Source organism: Hirundo rustica, chromosome 19 (assembly GCF_015227805.2).
Source record: "Hirundo rustica isolate bHirRus1 chromosome 19, bHirRus1.pri.v3, whole genome shotgun sequence".
NCBI lineage: Eukaryota > Metazoa > Chordata > Aves > Passeriformes > Hirundinidae > Hirundo > Hirundo rustica.
Window position 1 is genome coordinate 10813686 of NC_053468.1, and position 15457 is coordinate 10829142.

The following is a 15457-nucleotide window of genomic DNA, read 5'->3' on the forward strand; positions in this document are numbered from 1 at the left end:
CTTAGGCCATGAAACCCTGCAATGCTTCATCAAGATTTACTGTCAAAAACATTTTGGACCTTCCTTTTAAAACTTTCAACTCCCACAGAATAATCCATGGCATTGCAATGATAGTTGATTTTTGTTCTCTGATATTTTTGTTTGAAAGAAATAAATCCTTCGATTTCCAGAGAAAATGTACTAATGGCAGGATGCCTCTGAGAGAAGAAGAAATAGTTGTCCTGCACCCCAAACATACTGTCCTAAAATGCCCTGTGTCAGGTTTTGCTCCAATAGAGAAGGAAGAAATTTGCCACATAGATGAGAGTTTTCTCACTATTATTTCCCATAGTCCAGAATGCCCAAAACATCATCTGTTGTGACAGAAACCTGTAACAATTTATTCCTGAAGCCTGGCATGAGCCAGAGTGACTCAGCACTGGCCTGTAGAGCTGGTGAGATGAGGCCTGTCAAAGATAAGAACAATCTGAACATACAAGAAAGTAAAAACAATTCTGGTTTCAATCCAGCTTTTTCCCTTTTCCTGAAAGGGATCAAACCCACTTTTTCCACCCTCTATGGTCTGCTATATTCCTGTTATTGCTTAATAAATTGCTATATTGGGCTGAGTCCAAGATGTTGAGTCATTGAAAACTGATATAATCACAGACACAGACCCTCTAACCAATTAAAGTTAGAAAGTGGTATGTTTATTCACCGGCGGGCGGCATGGGAGTCATCTCCGAAAGGCGTGGCTGCCTCGAACAAGGCTCTTTGCTCTCTATTTATTTTCCAAGATCTTACCTACAATACATATGCATAACCCCAGCACCTCCCATCCCCGCCCTGTATTAAAATGAGGTTATCAGTCCTTCATGCGTGCGCAATTCTTCTCTTGAATTGGGTCGGGGGTCTCGAATTGGGTCAGTGGTCTCAAAGGATGAAGTCAGGAGGGTCTTCATCAGGTCTCTGTGACCCTCTGGCATGATCCAAGGTCCCCTGCTTGGTGATTGATTGATTGATACGAAGTCCAGGTACTGGCCATTGTTCTTAGTGGTTTCAATCTGTTCTTATGATGGTTCATTTACTGCACTTTTTCTATAAACCAGCTCATAATATAACAGTTAGCTCTAGCTTGGGCATCTAATAATCATTAACCTCCCATTTACTAATCTAACTTTCATCTTGATCAATATAAATTGCTTCTAACCCTTAGCTAAAATTTTAACTATTTAAAATCATGATTCAATGTTATTTGCATTTCATAAAAGGTGCAGCAACCACACATGAGTTGAGGATGGTGGTGGGTTTTCAGTGGGAATACTGGGAAAAGGCAGTTCCAGAAGCTGTGTGTTGTTAATGAAAGAAGGTATTTCTTGCTGAAGCCTCTGACCCCAAGTCCTGTGTGATGCAGAGCTATAAAAGCCAGCATTGTTGGGTGGGAGATAGTGACTGGGGTGTCTCAGTCTCTCCAGCTCTGGTTTGCCACTCCTGGTTGTCTAAGGGTGATATAGCCTGGTGTCTGTTCGGCCCCTCAGGGACAGGGTATTACCTGTTGACTTCAATAGTTCCCCTCTGGGGGAGGATGTGACTGGCTCAAAATCACCCACAACCCCTCTGTGTGCACTGAGCACAGACAGCAGATTTTTTTTTTTTTTTTTTTTTTTTTTTTTTTTTTTTTTTTTTTTTTTTTTTTTTAGCCAAGCTGAAATTTGGACAATTTGATTTATTTTGTCAACTTGATCAAACCTATGTAGTGCTGGTTGGTACAGCAACATGGGGACTGTCCATAAGGTGTCTGACATGTACCTACCTTGGCCAGTGGAGCTCCTGAGCTGGGGGATGTCTCCTGAAGGAGCTAGGATGGGATGGTTTGCTCTGATCAACTTCTTCTGCTGGTTTCAGATGGGCAGCTCTCCTTCCCAGCTGTTGAGGCCTCTCATTCACTTTCTTTCCTAACCAGCAGCCTTCCCCAGCTGTTTCAGCTCAGATCTGGATGTCCATCCCGAGTTCATCCTATCAGGTTCTTCTCCCAGTGCCAACTAGATTTTTCTTCAGTGATGTCCACCAAGGTGCTCAGTGGGCTGCAGCACATGGGGTGCAAAGACAGGCTGAGAAAGCTGGATCTGCTCAATCTGGAGAATAGGAGGGGGAGTGATTTCAGTCTCTCTAAGGAGTGGCTGTGAAGGTGAATACTTCCCACAGGCTCACAGGGAAAGGACAAGAAGTAACAGATGCAGGTTACAGCAAGGGAAGTAACCTTTAGACAAAGACAAATATCATTCCCTGTGACAGTGATGTGATGCAGACACAGGGATGAGGGAAATCTTGGGATTTCCAATCTTGGGTATCCTCCCAAACTGTCTAGGCCTTGAGCAAGTTCTCTGCATTTTCAGTTAACCCTGTTCTGAGTAGCTGGATGGCCTGCAAACCTCCTGGTGTCCTTTCCCACTTCAGTTTTCCTGTGATTTACAGTGATAAGCTATTTTACTTCCTAGCCAGAGTTCACCTGACTGGGCTCTAAGCTATCCCATGTATGCAAGTCCTGCAGTCCAGGCTGTTCCATGCTGTTGCATTCTTTTCTGTCAGACCTGCCTTGATACCACAGAAATATTTGTGAGCCAGAGCATCTTTTCTTGTAAAACCTCTTCTCTTGTCATTATAAGCACTTCCAGCCATACCTTTTCTCATAAACTGGTCTCCAAAGCAAATCTGTGCCGTATAAAACAGAGGGTTATATAGATTGTCATGGGTTGGCACAGTTTGGTTTTTTAGTAATGGAGGAATATGGAATGTTTTTCCCGGTCAGGACCTTGCATTTTCTTTAGAAAGGACAGGGACCTAAGAGAAGACTAGTTTGGGATATTGGCATCTGTTTTGACCACTGAGAATGTCAAATGAAACTTTGGGCAGTACCCATATAAAACCCTGCTTTCCTGCAGGTCAGTCCTTTTTCCTTTCGGCTCGAGAGAATGGCAGCCAGGGGTCGGCCGGGCTCAGAGGAGCGGCCCCGGCCGGGCTGTGCCTCCGGGCCCCATCCCTGCTGGCCTGGCCCCTGATAGCAGCTACTGGCCTGGCTGGGCCGGGGCCCGCCCCGATTTAAACTGAGGGCTGGGCAAAAAAGGCATTTATGATCCTGCCTGTTTTTTTAGATTCCAGGCTGCCTGGGTCCTCTGATCTCTGATCTTTTGGCGTGAGTTCTCCCCCACCCTCGCCAGTGCAGCCTTGAAAATCTAACACCATGAGCGGCAGAGAGAGAGAAAAATACTCTGGGCAGATTTAACCCTTTCCTGGCAAAATGAAGCTTCCAAGACCTAACCCTTCCCTGAGAGAGAAAAGAAAGGGACAGAGTGAACATAGAGAAGAAATAGCATGAAGTCAGTAGAGCAAGAGTGAAAGGACTATTGGGACAAGGGATTGAGGAGTGGCCATTCCATTTTAGGCTGGACTTCTTATTGAGCCATGGAAATGAACTCTATATGTAGATTATCCCTTTAAATCATGGGAAAGATATGCATTTGGGGAGATGATTGTTTCGATCTGAGTGTGGATTTGAGCAAAGGTGTTTGTGATGGACTAAGTGATATTAATCCCATGAAATGCTTGAACAGGGATAGAGATGAGAAGCCCTCTGCACCAGTGAAGAAGTGAAAAGATATCTCTGTACCTTGAGATGAAGAATACTTTGCCTTTAGAGTTATTCATCTTTAAAAGGTGACACCCCAGTATGCAAAAGTCTAAGACCCATGACCCATAAGCAGCCCGGGAACCTGCTCCTGGGAGGGGTCTCAAAGGCAGGTTTCTCCAGGTGGTTGGTTTCGTGACAGTTAAAACCCACAGGAGAACTGTTCTAAGTTTTCAGTGGGATCCTGACTCTAAGAGAGACTCTTCTCCTAAAGAATTGATGAAAGACTATTGTCAGATGGTGAAACTGACTGAAAATCACAGATTTTGTCTCTTTACATTGTTTTGTAGGAAAGTTAACGGTTTGCAGGGAGGAGTGTTTTTGGAGTTTCATTCTGTTTTGTTTTAGTTTTTTTCCCCAACTTTCTTTTTTGCATTCTTTTACATGTTTGTATGTTAATAAAACTATTTGTTTATTTTTAAGCTTGAGCCTGATTTGCTTTTCTCCTAATCTTTCTCTCACAAAAAGAGAATAAACACTAGGACCACTACACTAAATCTGGCAACTAGAATTTGGTGAATGTGAAACCACTACATAGATTCATCATGGAGCTGCAACCAGAGCATCATAAACAGTTTCCTCAGTCTTGATGACCTTTCTCTAATATATTTACCCTGGAATCCCTCTGAAGGTGTTATTGTCAATGTTAATGCCTCTAAGTGAGGAGTAAGTGATTAATTCCCTTTTGACCTGTTCATGCTTTGGAGGTTGGTGACTGGTGCTGTCCTCGGCCAGACCCAACACTGCGCTTTGATAACTTATCATAGAAACATGGAATATCCTGAGTTGGAAAGTCCAGCTCCTGTCCCAGCATAGACACCCCAACAATCCCACCCTGTGCCTGAGAGCTTGCCCAAATGACCCTGGAGCTCTGGCAGCCTCGGGGCTGTGCCCATTCCCTGGAGAGTCTGTTCAATGCCCAGCACTCTCTGGGGGAAGAACCTTTCTTGATATCCATCTAAACCCTCCAACACAGCTCCAGCTGTTCCCTCAGGTCCTGTCCCTGGTCACCAGAGAGAAGAGATTGGTGTCTGCCCCTCCGCTTGTTCCAATCTGTTTCAGAGTAGATATTTATGCCAGCAATTTTCAGTGGGAATCTCTCCCATTTCAAAATCCAGTCCTCATATTTTGTGCTGGAATCATTGCTTTGCATTTGGAAGTCACTTGTGATCTTCAGCTTCACCAACTCCTCTCTCTCACACATTGCTATGCTGACAGCAGTCTGTCCTCTTCTGAGCCTTTATATGGTGAACAAGACAATTTTCTTGGCCTTTTCCCACCACATTGGATCACTTTCTCTGGCTCCCCTCTTTCTTCTAGCCTGTATGGCTGAGCAGATTTGGGGAGTGGGAGAGTCATTAAAACTATCTAACAAAAGCTCACAGTGTGAGCAAGTCCCTCCTCTCCCTGTCTCAGATTCACTTACATTGAGCCAGGTTCTGGAAAGGGTGCAAAAACCCAGGGGCAGAAAGGAGTCAGCATGGGTGTGGACACACTTGGTCTGGAGGCTGGGATCTTCATTAGAGCTGCAGTTTCTGAAAACATCTTTCAGGTTAGGCAAGAGTCGACTGCTTCTGGAATGGGAGCAGGATGGATCCAGGTTCTGAGGATCCTTGCAACAGGAGAAAATTATTGCTGTGGATTTTAGTGTCTGTGGGTTTGGAGCCTGAATGTTGTGTTAGATCTGAGCTGCTTGTCAGTCCGTGGTGAATTGGGAACATCCTTGGCTTTCTCCACGCTCATCAGAGACATTTGCCACTGTTGGAATTAAAGACTTCCTTACTCTACACAACTCCCTGACAGGAGGGTGCAGCCAGGGGGGATTTGGGCTCGACTCCCAGGGAATAGGGACAGGAGGAGAGGGAATGGCTTCAATAAGTACCAGGGGAGTTTCAGGCTGGACATCAGGAGGAATTTCTTCTTGAACAGGGTTGTCAGACACTGAAAGGGGCTGCCCAGGGTGGTGGTGGAGTCCTCATCCCTGAAGATGTTCAAGGAAGGACTGGACATGGCACTCAGTGCTCTGGGCTGGGGACAAGGCGTGGGATCAGTCACAGGTTGGATTTGATGATCTTGGAGGTCTTTTCCAACCGAAATATTTCTGTGAAGTCTTTGAAAATTGCTGACAGTGACTTAAAATAAACCTTTCCAAGTGGTTTGTGAAGTGTTGTGAACTTGCAGACTTCCTTGTCCCTGACACTCTGGGTGGGTTTCTATATTCAGAGTTGTGTCAAAGGTTTCTTCTACAGCAGGAACCTGACAACAGCACCCTGGTTTGGAAACCACAGCCATCCTTGCAGGACAGCTATTCCACTCCTTTTCTTGGCATTACATTTTAGGAACCTCTCTCTGGTAGGCCAGGATGAACCAGCTGTGCATCAAATCAACCTTCCCCCAGGTGCAAAAGGCCATAATTTTGTACAGATGAGATACAGGAAAGGCTGACAGGGAACTGTTTGCTGGATCAAACCTTAGCAAAGCAGAAAGAAGCCATGGCTTTTCTGTAAGCACTGGCTCCCACAGGGACCTAGTCTCTGCAAGCACCAGTTCAGAGGGTCCCAGTGTGCACACATGGAGCTCTTGTAATGTCCATGTGCTGGTGCAGAGACAGTTCAGAGGCTTTGGAGAAGGTCTTTGCCTTGACTGCCTCTCCTGTGATTGCAGGGAAGCCTTGGGAGAGCTGAGAAGTTAGGCTGCAGTCACCTCTCTCCAGTTTTCCAATGAAAATCAGAGGAGTCCCTGGCTAAGCCAGAGCAGCAGGGAACACTTTCTCTATTAGTATGTCTTTTCCTCAGTTTCTTCAGGAAATATCACTGAGTCTTGCCCATTTTACTGTCCTCAAGGATTTGACTTTGTTGTTTATGGACATGGTGGTTTTATAGGTCCTTGGGCTATTCCCTTTTGAGAATCTGCAGCTCTCAGACCTGGCTTGAATTGAGAGTCATTGCTCCTTTGAAGTGCCAGCAGCTAGAGCAAGGCCTGGTGTGCAGATGATGAATCATGAAACACTAATTTTTCAGCCCAGTCATTCTGGCTATTACAAAGTTCCTTTTCAAGCAGTTGTTTTAGGAGATAAAACGCAGTTGGAGCAGTCCCAGATTATACCTGCATTTTCCTGATTTACCTCTTGCTTATGCAGATGCTGCCTGAACATGTGCCTGCCTCTGGCCAGGAAAACATCAGGAGTCACTGCTCTTGCTTTATCTTTTTGTCTAGACTTGTGACACTTTTGCCACTTTCCCCACTGTGCATGCAGAATGTCCAGCTGCTCAGCTTGGTCTCTCCAGTGTCTGGATGTGTAGGACAGGGTCTGGCTGCTCAGATCACTGTTCTTGTCTTTCTCCCCTCCAAAATACTGATTTCTGATTTCCTGGACATCTTGCAGCCAGCTCGCTTCATGAAGATCAATATTTGCACAAAGTGAGACAGCCTGGGGTCATAGAATCATGGAATCATGGAATGGTTTAGGCTGGAGTAGACTTGAATATCATCCAGTTCCACCCCTGTCATGATCCAGGACACCTTCCACTATCCCAGGTTGCTCCAAGCCCCACCCTGGTCTTGGACACTTCGAGAGATGAGGCAGCCACCTCCTCTGGGCAGGGTTTGTGCTGTCCAATACATCCTGCTCCTCCCCGCGAAAGATTTTCTTAAAATTCCTCAGGGTTCCTATTCCCAGAGCCCCCTCAAGGAGCTCTCCAAGCACTGCCAGCCCCACAGCCCCTGCACACAGACAGCTCTGCTGCTGTGTTTGCCCTGTTGCCACCCAACCCTCCTTTAGTGCCGTTGCTAAACCGGCTTCTCGCAGTGCTGTTGCTAAACCAGCTTCCCACGGTGAGTGCAGCTCCCAGCAGAGAGCACAGCCTGGCTGAAGCCTCATTCCCAAACCTTGTTCCAGCTTTGCACCACCCACACATAGCTGATGGAGGGAGTATCACCTTTGCTCTACATCACCAGCTGCTCATGACTTGTTCACTGCTCTGCACAACACGCTCCGGGCTGGAAGGATGGAGCTTTTCTTCCTCCACTACCCCTTTACCTGTCTGCTCATTGCCTTTCTAGTCCTCTACCAGGTGAAACCTGCATTCAGATTCTTCTGCAAGATGACTTTCTATAAGTTGTGGCTCTTCACCATAAGCATTGGGGTTGCCATCCTCAGTATTCCTCGTGGACGTAACGTGGACAACATGATGTAAGTTGTCTGTGGCTCCTTTCTGCCCTGAGCATTGATAGAGTCCACTCTATCCAGTGCTTTGATTTGGAGGGTCCTGGGGTTGTGGTGTGGTGGGGAGGAATCAATTGTATATTGGTGGGGGGAGATGACAGACTCTGTAATTCAGAGAAGGGGTGTGAGTTTTAATACTGGTTTGGGGTTGATAAAAAGAATAACAAATTATGGAAAGAAAGGAATTAAAAAGTGACGTAGATTTGCCAAAGCAGGTAATGCCAACAACTTGGATGTAATGCATATCGCTATTTTTACTAGAGCTCTTTCATCTGGTCTTTGGAGATGTATTTTCCTCCTCCCCATGGCTGAGCACTCTGTTACTAAATTGTGTTGAGAAAGCCACTGCAGGGGCTCTTCCCATTCTCTACTCTGAGCCGGTGCACGCCTGAGACATCACCCAGGTGCAGTGCTGGCCCCTGCATGGGCACTGGTGTTCCCATCAGCTCAGTGACAGCCTGGTGTCCCAGGTCTGGCAGCCCCCCAGCCTATCCCATTGCTGTCCAACCTGTCTCTCCAGATTCCATTCAGACTCTCCAGGCTGTGGACTCACTTGGAGGCTGCGTGGGGTGTTCAGGAGTGATCAGTGGTGGTGGCATTTAAGAACCTGGGCTGAGTGGGAATGAGAAGATGACTCTGCTGCACGACACCACTTTTTTTTTTTTTTTTTTTTTTTTTTTTTTTTTTTTTTTTAGTGGGTGTTTTTTTTTGGTTTTTAGGTTTGTTTGTTTGTTTGTTTGTTTTTAGATTTTTTTACCAATATCTCTTCAAATAGGGCTCCCAGCATTGCAGCCTAATGTCACCCAGAGGCAAACCTCTCTCTTTCCACAGCCAGCAGGGTTATGCACAGGTTTACTGCAGCCTATATTCCTTCCCAACCCAGTAGGTGGGGAGAAAAGCAGAGTACAAAGGTGTGCTGTGAATCTGGATATTTTCTAATATTTGATCGTGGAACTTTTGGAGCTGTAGTCTCTGGGTCATTGGTCGTGTATAGCTTGACAGAAACCTGCAAGGTGTATTTGTCTTCTGTAGTTAAATAATTAACTGCAGAGGGGCACTAATTGTTCTTCTCCAAGTCATGGTTAAAGCTGTCTATGGGAAAATGGCAGAAGCAGTGTGTGAGGTGGGCTGGTTTGGATGCAGACTTTGGTCCCAAATTTCAGCATCTCTTTGGCTAATTTCCACTCCTCTTTTCCAGGTTTTTGCGCACATTGACCCGGCCACTCAAACACATCTTTGGCATTCACATAGTGGTGAAGGGCAAGGAGAACCTCAGGACTAAGAAACCTTTTGTCCTGGTGTTGAATCACCAGACCTCCCTTGACATCCTGGGTATGTGGTGATCCTGCCTCCTGCTCCTGGCCCCAGGTGTTTGTAGGGATGGGTTGGATGGAATCCCAGGTGCCACAGGCAGAAGGGCAAGAGTTGCTGCTACAGAGCCCTTCCCCAGCCAGCCCCAAGCCAGGGCTGATCTCCAGGGTATCAGAGGAATTTTCAAGCTACATCAGCTTCACCCTCTGGATGAATGGGGGAATAGGATAAGGCTCTCAGCTGATCACAGCCCCCTCATAGCTGCTCTTCTTCAATGCCAGTCCTGAGTTGATGGCCTGGAGACCCCCAAAATTCCCCAGGGATTCTATGAAGCTTCAGGCATGGCATCTCCTAGACCAGAGGGCTGCTGCCCATAATCTAGTGGGACCCTGAGTGCAGATGCCAACTTGTTCTGTCCTTGCTGTCCCCTTGCAGTGATGATGGAGATATTGCCAAAGCGCTGTGTGCCCATTGCAAAGAAGGAGATCCTGTACATGGGCACATTCGGCCTGGCCTGCTGGCTCGCAGGGGTCATCTTCATTGACCGCAAGAGGAGTGAAAAGTCCATTGCCACCCTGACAGAGGTGGCACACTCCCTGCACAAGGACAACGTGAGTGGGGAGGAGTCCAATGAGGAGCTGCTGGAAAACAGGAATCTGGATGTGGGTGGAAAGAGATCTTTGTCTCTGGGCTGGGCACTAAGCAGAAGAGAGTGAGAACAGAGAGTGTGTTCTGTGCCTGTGAATGGAGGTCAGGGGTACAGAGATGAGCCCCAGGGCACCATCCTTCTGCAATGGCTTAGAATTGTACCTGGAGGTCCTTCTGTCCTAATGTCTTCTCCCTCCTGCAGCTGCGTGTCTTGATCTTCCCTGAAGGAACTCGCAACCATGGTGGCTCCATGTTGCCCTTCAAAGGTGGGGCCTTCCAGCTGGCTGTGAAAGCCCAGGTGAGACCCACCTTTCTTCTCCCCCTGGAGTGCAATTTGTGGTCCACAAAGCAAACCAGGGTCCTGGTCCCTGGCTTCCCTATGGATTGAATACATATCCAGGAGCCCTCAGGGGTTTTCAGGTGGCACAGGAAGCGTCTGTTTTTGTGACAAGTGGAAAACCTTTGTTACAGCTTGGGATAAAAGTGGGGACCCTAGGCAAGAGCCCTGGTCCTGCATAGGGAAGTTTCTGTTGAGCTGGCCCCTGTAGATAGTAATTTGACAATCCACAGTTGTTGGCCTAAATAGAGAGATGAAAATACAAAACACAATAGCAAGGACATGGGGTGTTGCAGTTAAATGATCTAAATATTCAAATAATCCTCCAAGTGGCTGCTGTGACACTGATGGAGTTAATTATCAACAAGGTGCAGAATTCAGCTGAAAACATGAGTTGAACTTTGGAGGAAGAATAAAGAGATGTGTATATTCACTGTAGACTGCCTCCCCTCCAGGTGCCCATTATTCCTGTAGTGTTCTCTTCCTACAACAGCTTCTACAACCAGAAGGAGAAGAAGTTTACACCAGGTGAGAATGACCTGGGGAAAGAATGGTCTGGGTGGTGGTGCAAGCTCAGTCCTTGGAGCCATGACCAGGGTGGGCAGAGGACCACATGTAATACAAAGATGGCACCCAGAAAAGAGCAGTCTCTGTCTTCTTGGGAAGAAATGGGACATTTCAGGCATCACTTTTTCCTGTCCCCTTGGATTTCTCACTGCTTGTCCAATACCTGTCCAAGAGAACCTGGAGGAGCAGCAGAGTCCTAGGGCAGGTCCTGCCCCTAACCCCTCCCCACACTGCCCTTGGATTTGCAGGTGCATGGAGAGCTAGGAAACATTTAAGGCAACAAAAATTTCTACTGGCCACTAATAAATTTTAGGGGAAAAATAACACAAGTCTTGGGCTTCAGAAGGAAAATGCAGAAAAAAATGGTACAAATTCCAACAGAGAAAAGTAATCCACCCTGTTCCTTTGCTCCCTTAGCTGCTGCCCACCTTAAAATGGACTTCTGCCACTTCCCACTCTTTCCCAGGCTAGCCCTGGTGTTCCCTGAGGAGAGAATTTGCATCTGAAATTCTCATTCCTTCCATTGTTGTGCCTGGGTGTAGACATTCCTTTGCAGGCAGACACCGGGAAAGACAGAGTGGTGCAAATGATAAATACGGTATTGCCTGTCTCCAGTCATCTTTCACCTGCTGGGTTTATCCTCTCCCTGTTCACACACAAAAGTCTTTTGGATCTGGAAGTGCTCCCTCACCTGAGGTCAATAGGACCATGGGCAGGGGTTTTTCCAGCCTGTTCCCTTCCCTTCACATTTCTGATCTGGGAAATCAGAGAATAACCTCCCGGGGAGGGATTTTTGAAGCAGCTGAACACTTTGCTTTAAGCAAGGCCAATTCTAAAGACATATGAGTTAGCTTTGTGACCAGTCCAGAAAAGGTTGCATTAACTCCAAGGATGGAGATTCCAAGAATTCCCTGAGCTTTTTAGGAAAGACTTTTTGCAGTTACATGTACATTTGCCTATATACAACTTCAGTCACCCTGAGAATTCATATTTAGCTAATTCCATGCTCAGCTGATCTCTGAGCCCTTTTCCAAATGGCTGTTAAACAGGCAGCACCTGCCTGCCTGCTGAAAAAATAACCTTAGTTACCTCTTCTTGTACTTTCCCACCTGGAAGTTTTGCCAGAGCTGATTCTGAAGATGGTGACCGAGATTCCTGCACACTGAGCAGGTCCGTGGGTCATGACAGCTCTGTGTGTCTGCAGTGGCTCTGGGTGTGCTCAGAAGCCTCTTGAAAGCCCAGCTCTGTGCCTGGTGTTGGACATTGTGCCTGGTGTTGGACATTGTCATCCATGGAACACACCTGGTGCTTGCTGGAAGTCTGTTCCCAAGACACCTGAATTTTCAGCACAGCCTTGTCATCACTCTGCTCTTTCAGTAGGAGCAAGTGAAGTGAGGTACCGGCCTGGCTTTGGGTGTAAACGTGCAAGGCAAGTAACACAGAATCATAGAATCACAGAAAGGTTTGGAAGGGTTAGAAGGGACTTGAAGCTCATTTCATTCCACCCCTGACCATAGGCAAGGGCACCTTCCACTAGACTAGATTGCTCCAAGCCCCATCCAACATGACAAACCCTTTTCTTCAGTGAAGTTCTTCTCTGTGCTTGTTTTGCCTCCTTACCACAGCTCAGCTGCCAGCACTGCAGGATCTCATTCCAGGCACACGTGTAAAGTCATGCAAGAACATTACAACACATCACAGACTCTCCCCAGATCCCCAGGTTTCTGTCTGTGCAGGCACCATCTTGTCTCCACTGGGCCAAAACAAGGGACTCTTGGTGCCAGAACAGAAGATTGTGATGGCAGCTCCCCAGAATGTTCTTCCAGTTTACACCAGTCCATTGCTTAGATGCTTCGCCAGAGAAATTTGACATACCAGGGAATCCTAGCCACAATTTCTCTCATCCCAAAGTGTGTTTCTGGAAGGAGGGACCATACTAAATTTGGTATACATTGGCAGAGAACAGCCAGTTTGGAGGTGTTGTATAAAACATCTTCTCTTTGCCCATGATCTAGACAGACCCTGAGATCTTTCCACTGTGATAACTCATCCTATATGAAACACTGGATTGTGTTGGAGGAGAGATTCACCTGTTTCCATATTTATGATTCTTGTGCTCTCTGTGGATGGCAAGAGCCCAGGCTGGGTTTTTGCTGTGTGTATTTGGGATGTGGCTAGGCTCCCACACCACTGGTGTGGGAATGAGGGCATTTCCTTGTTTCCTGCTGTACCACCTCCAGCTCTTCTGTACCACTCATGTATTGCTTTACCCCCCGCCTCACCTTCTTCCAGGAAATATGATCATCCAGATCCTGCCAGAAGTGGAGACGGTGGGCCTGGGCCCAGATGATGTTCCCAAGCTGACAGAACAGGTCCGTGACTCCATGCTCTCCTCCTACCAAGGGATATCGGGAATGACGAATGGAGCTTCCCATTAGCGATCCCATCTTCCAGCTCCAGCTGTGTATGCTACAGCTGAGGGGAGGCCATGGCAACCACAGGAAGGTCTGGCAGCAGAGAAAGCAGTGGATTGCAACACTGATATACCAGAGAAAGGCAAAACATCCACCAAGGAGAGAAGCTTCCCAAGGGAATGTTGCTGTGCACCTCCCAGAGAACTGTGGCACCCAGGGGGACAGACACACAATGGACTGCTGGACATTTCTGTGGAATCATTGCTGAGAATGTCCCAGGCAAAGCTGGGTTCTTCCAGTGATCATCACTGCCTGCTTATAACCACCTTTCCCTGTTCAGCTCCAACAAGGTGGAGGCATTGGCCCCAAGCCTGTGACCATGCTGCCTGGGAAGTGGCTGCCTTGGGGTTTGAGGTTTTACCACATTCCCCTGGAACACACTCAGGAGAAGGTGTTGTTTTCTTTCTCTTCCATGGGGAGGATTTGGGAGTTACCTCTGCCATGACACACAGAAACCATGGCAGCTTTGGGGAGGGGAATTAAAGACCTTACATGTGTTTACTGGGCTTGGTGGTATCTTTGGCATATTTAGCCTCCTTTTAAGCTGAGGAAGATTTTGCTTTCAGGGATGGGTGAGAGGGACATGTCTGGGGACTCAGAAACCAGAAGCATATGGCAGGAGTAAGCTGCCTAATATCCTTGCCATGCCCAAATGGAATCTCCATCCCTGGAAGTGTTCAAAAGATGTGTATATCTGGTGCTTAGGGGCATGGTTTAGTGTTGGACCTGGCTGTGCTGGGTGAATGGACTCTTGGAGTGCTTTTCCAGCCTTATTGATTCTGAAATTCTGTGACGATTTTATGATAACCTCATGATTTTTAGCACAGTCTATATATCTGTCAGCTCAAACACACTCTTGGAGCTGCAGCTCCTGATTTCTGAGTCCAACCTTTTGCCTTCTCTGTCAGAGGATGCCCAGCAACCATGATGTGATTTGCTTTTTTCTGCTGATATGTTTAGCTATGAACCAGAGCCAAAGAATATTTTGGACACAGGTCTGACTTACACAGAATCAAACACATATTCACAGAATCATTTAGGTTAGAAAAGCCCTCTAAGATCATAGAGTCCAACCTGTGCCCAATCCCCACCTTCTCAACCAGCCCAGAGCACTGACTGCCACATCCAGCTCTTCCTTGGACACCTCCAGGGTTGGGGACTCCAAACGTCCCTGGGCAGCCCCTTCCAGTGCTGACCACCCTTTCCATGGGGAAATTCCTGCTGATGTCCAACCTGAGCCTCCCCTGGCCCAGGCTGAGGCCGTTCCCTCTCCTCCTGTCCCTGTTCCCTGGGAGCAGAGCCCGACCCCCCCGGCTGTCCCCTCCTGTCAGGGAGTTGTGCAGAGACACAAGGTTCCCCCTGAGCCTCCTTTTCTCCAGGCTGAGCCCCTTTCCAGCTCCCTCAGCTGCTCCTGGTGTTTCAGACCCTTCCCCAGCTCCATTCCCTTCTCTGGACACGCTCCAGCTTTTCACTTTCTTGCAGTGAGAGGCCCTGAACACAGGATTTGAGGTGTCACTGCCCTGGTCCTGCTGGTCACACTGTGTCTGGCACAGCCCAGATGCCATTGGACTCTTGCCCACCTGGGCACAGTTGGGCTCTTGTTCAGCCACTGTCAACCAGCTCTCCAAGGCCATTTTTGATGGAAAGATTTCCAACCTCTCTGCCCCCAGGCTGTCATGATGACAACTGTAGGTGAGTGCACCAGGATGTGTTTTATTACGTCCCAGGACACCCAAACCACACAGATTCACTGTAGGATTTAAATAAAATTTGTTTCAAGGTTTCAAGATGCAGCTGCCACGCTTCAGTGTCTTCAAAGGCTGAAATCTCACTGCTGATTCGGAGCAGCCTAAAGAGCTTCTTCTCTTGTGCAAAACCAGGGGACTGGGTAATTTTTGGTGAAGATTACATGAATGTGGTAATTTTTGAGCAGGTACAAAGGATAAGAAATTTGATTTTGCAATGCAAGCATTCCAGTCTGCAGGCTTTACACCCATTCAGGATGAGAAGTTAAAAGAACTTGTTATAATTACACTTTTAGAGAGTCAGAAAACCCCAGAAAATAAAGACAATAAAATATCATTGCCCTTTCATCCGAAGACTTACATTACTGGGAGTTTTTAGAAAGAAATTATGCTAAAAAAAAAACACATTACAGGAAATAAAACAGATGACATAGTCGTGAGGTCTCCTCTGGGAAAACTTGTGCTGATGTTCAGTCAACAGCAGCC

The 15457-nt window shown here is 47.1% G+C and overlaps 1 protein-coding gene across 1 annotated transcript; it reads left to right on the plus strand.

The window, feature by feature from the left end:
- Nucleotides 1–7586: 7586 nt before the first annotated feature.
- On the plus strand, nucleotides 7587–13190 carry LOC120761423 (1-acyl-sn-glycerol-3-phosphate acyltransferase alpha-like). Its single transcript, XM_040082648.1, is given in 7 exon segments — nucleotides 7587–7628; nucleotides 7630–7856; nucleotides 9088–9221; nucleotides 9636–9811; nucleotides 10051–10146; nucleotides 10641–10713; nucleotides 13045–13190. Coding segments are annotated over 7 exon segments (894 nt in total).
- Nucleotides 13191–15457: the final 2267 nt, after the last annotated feature.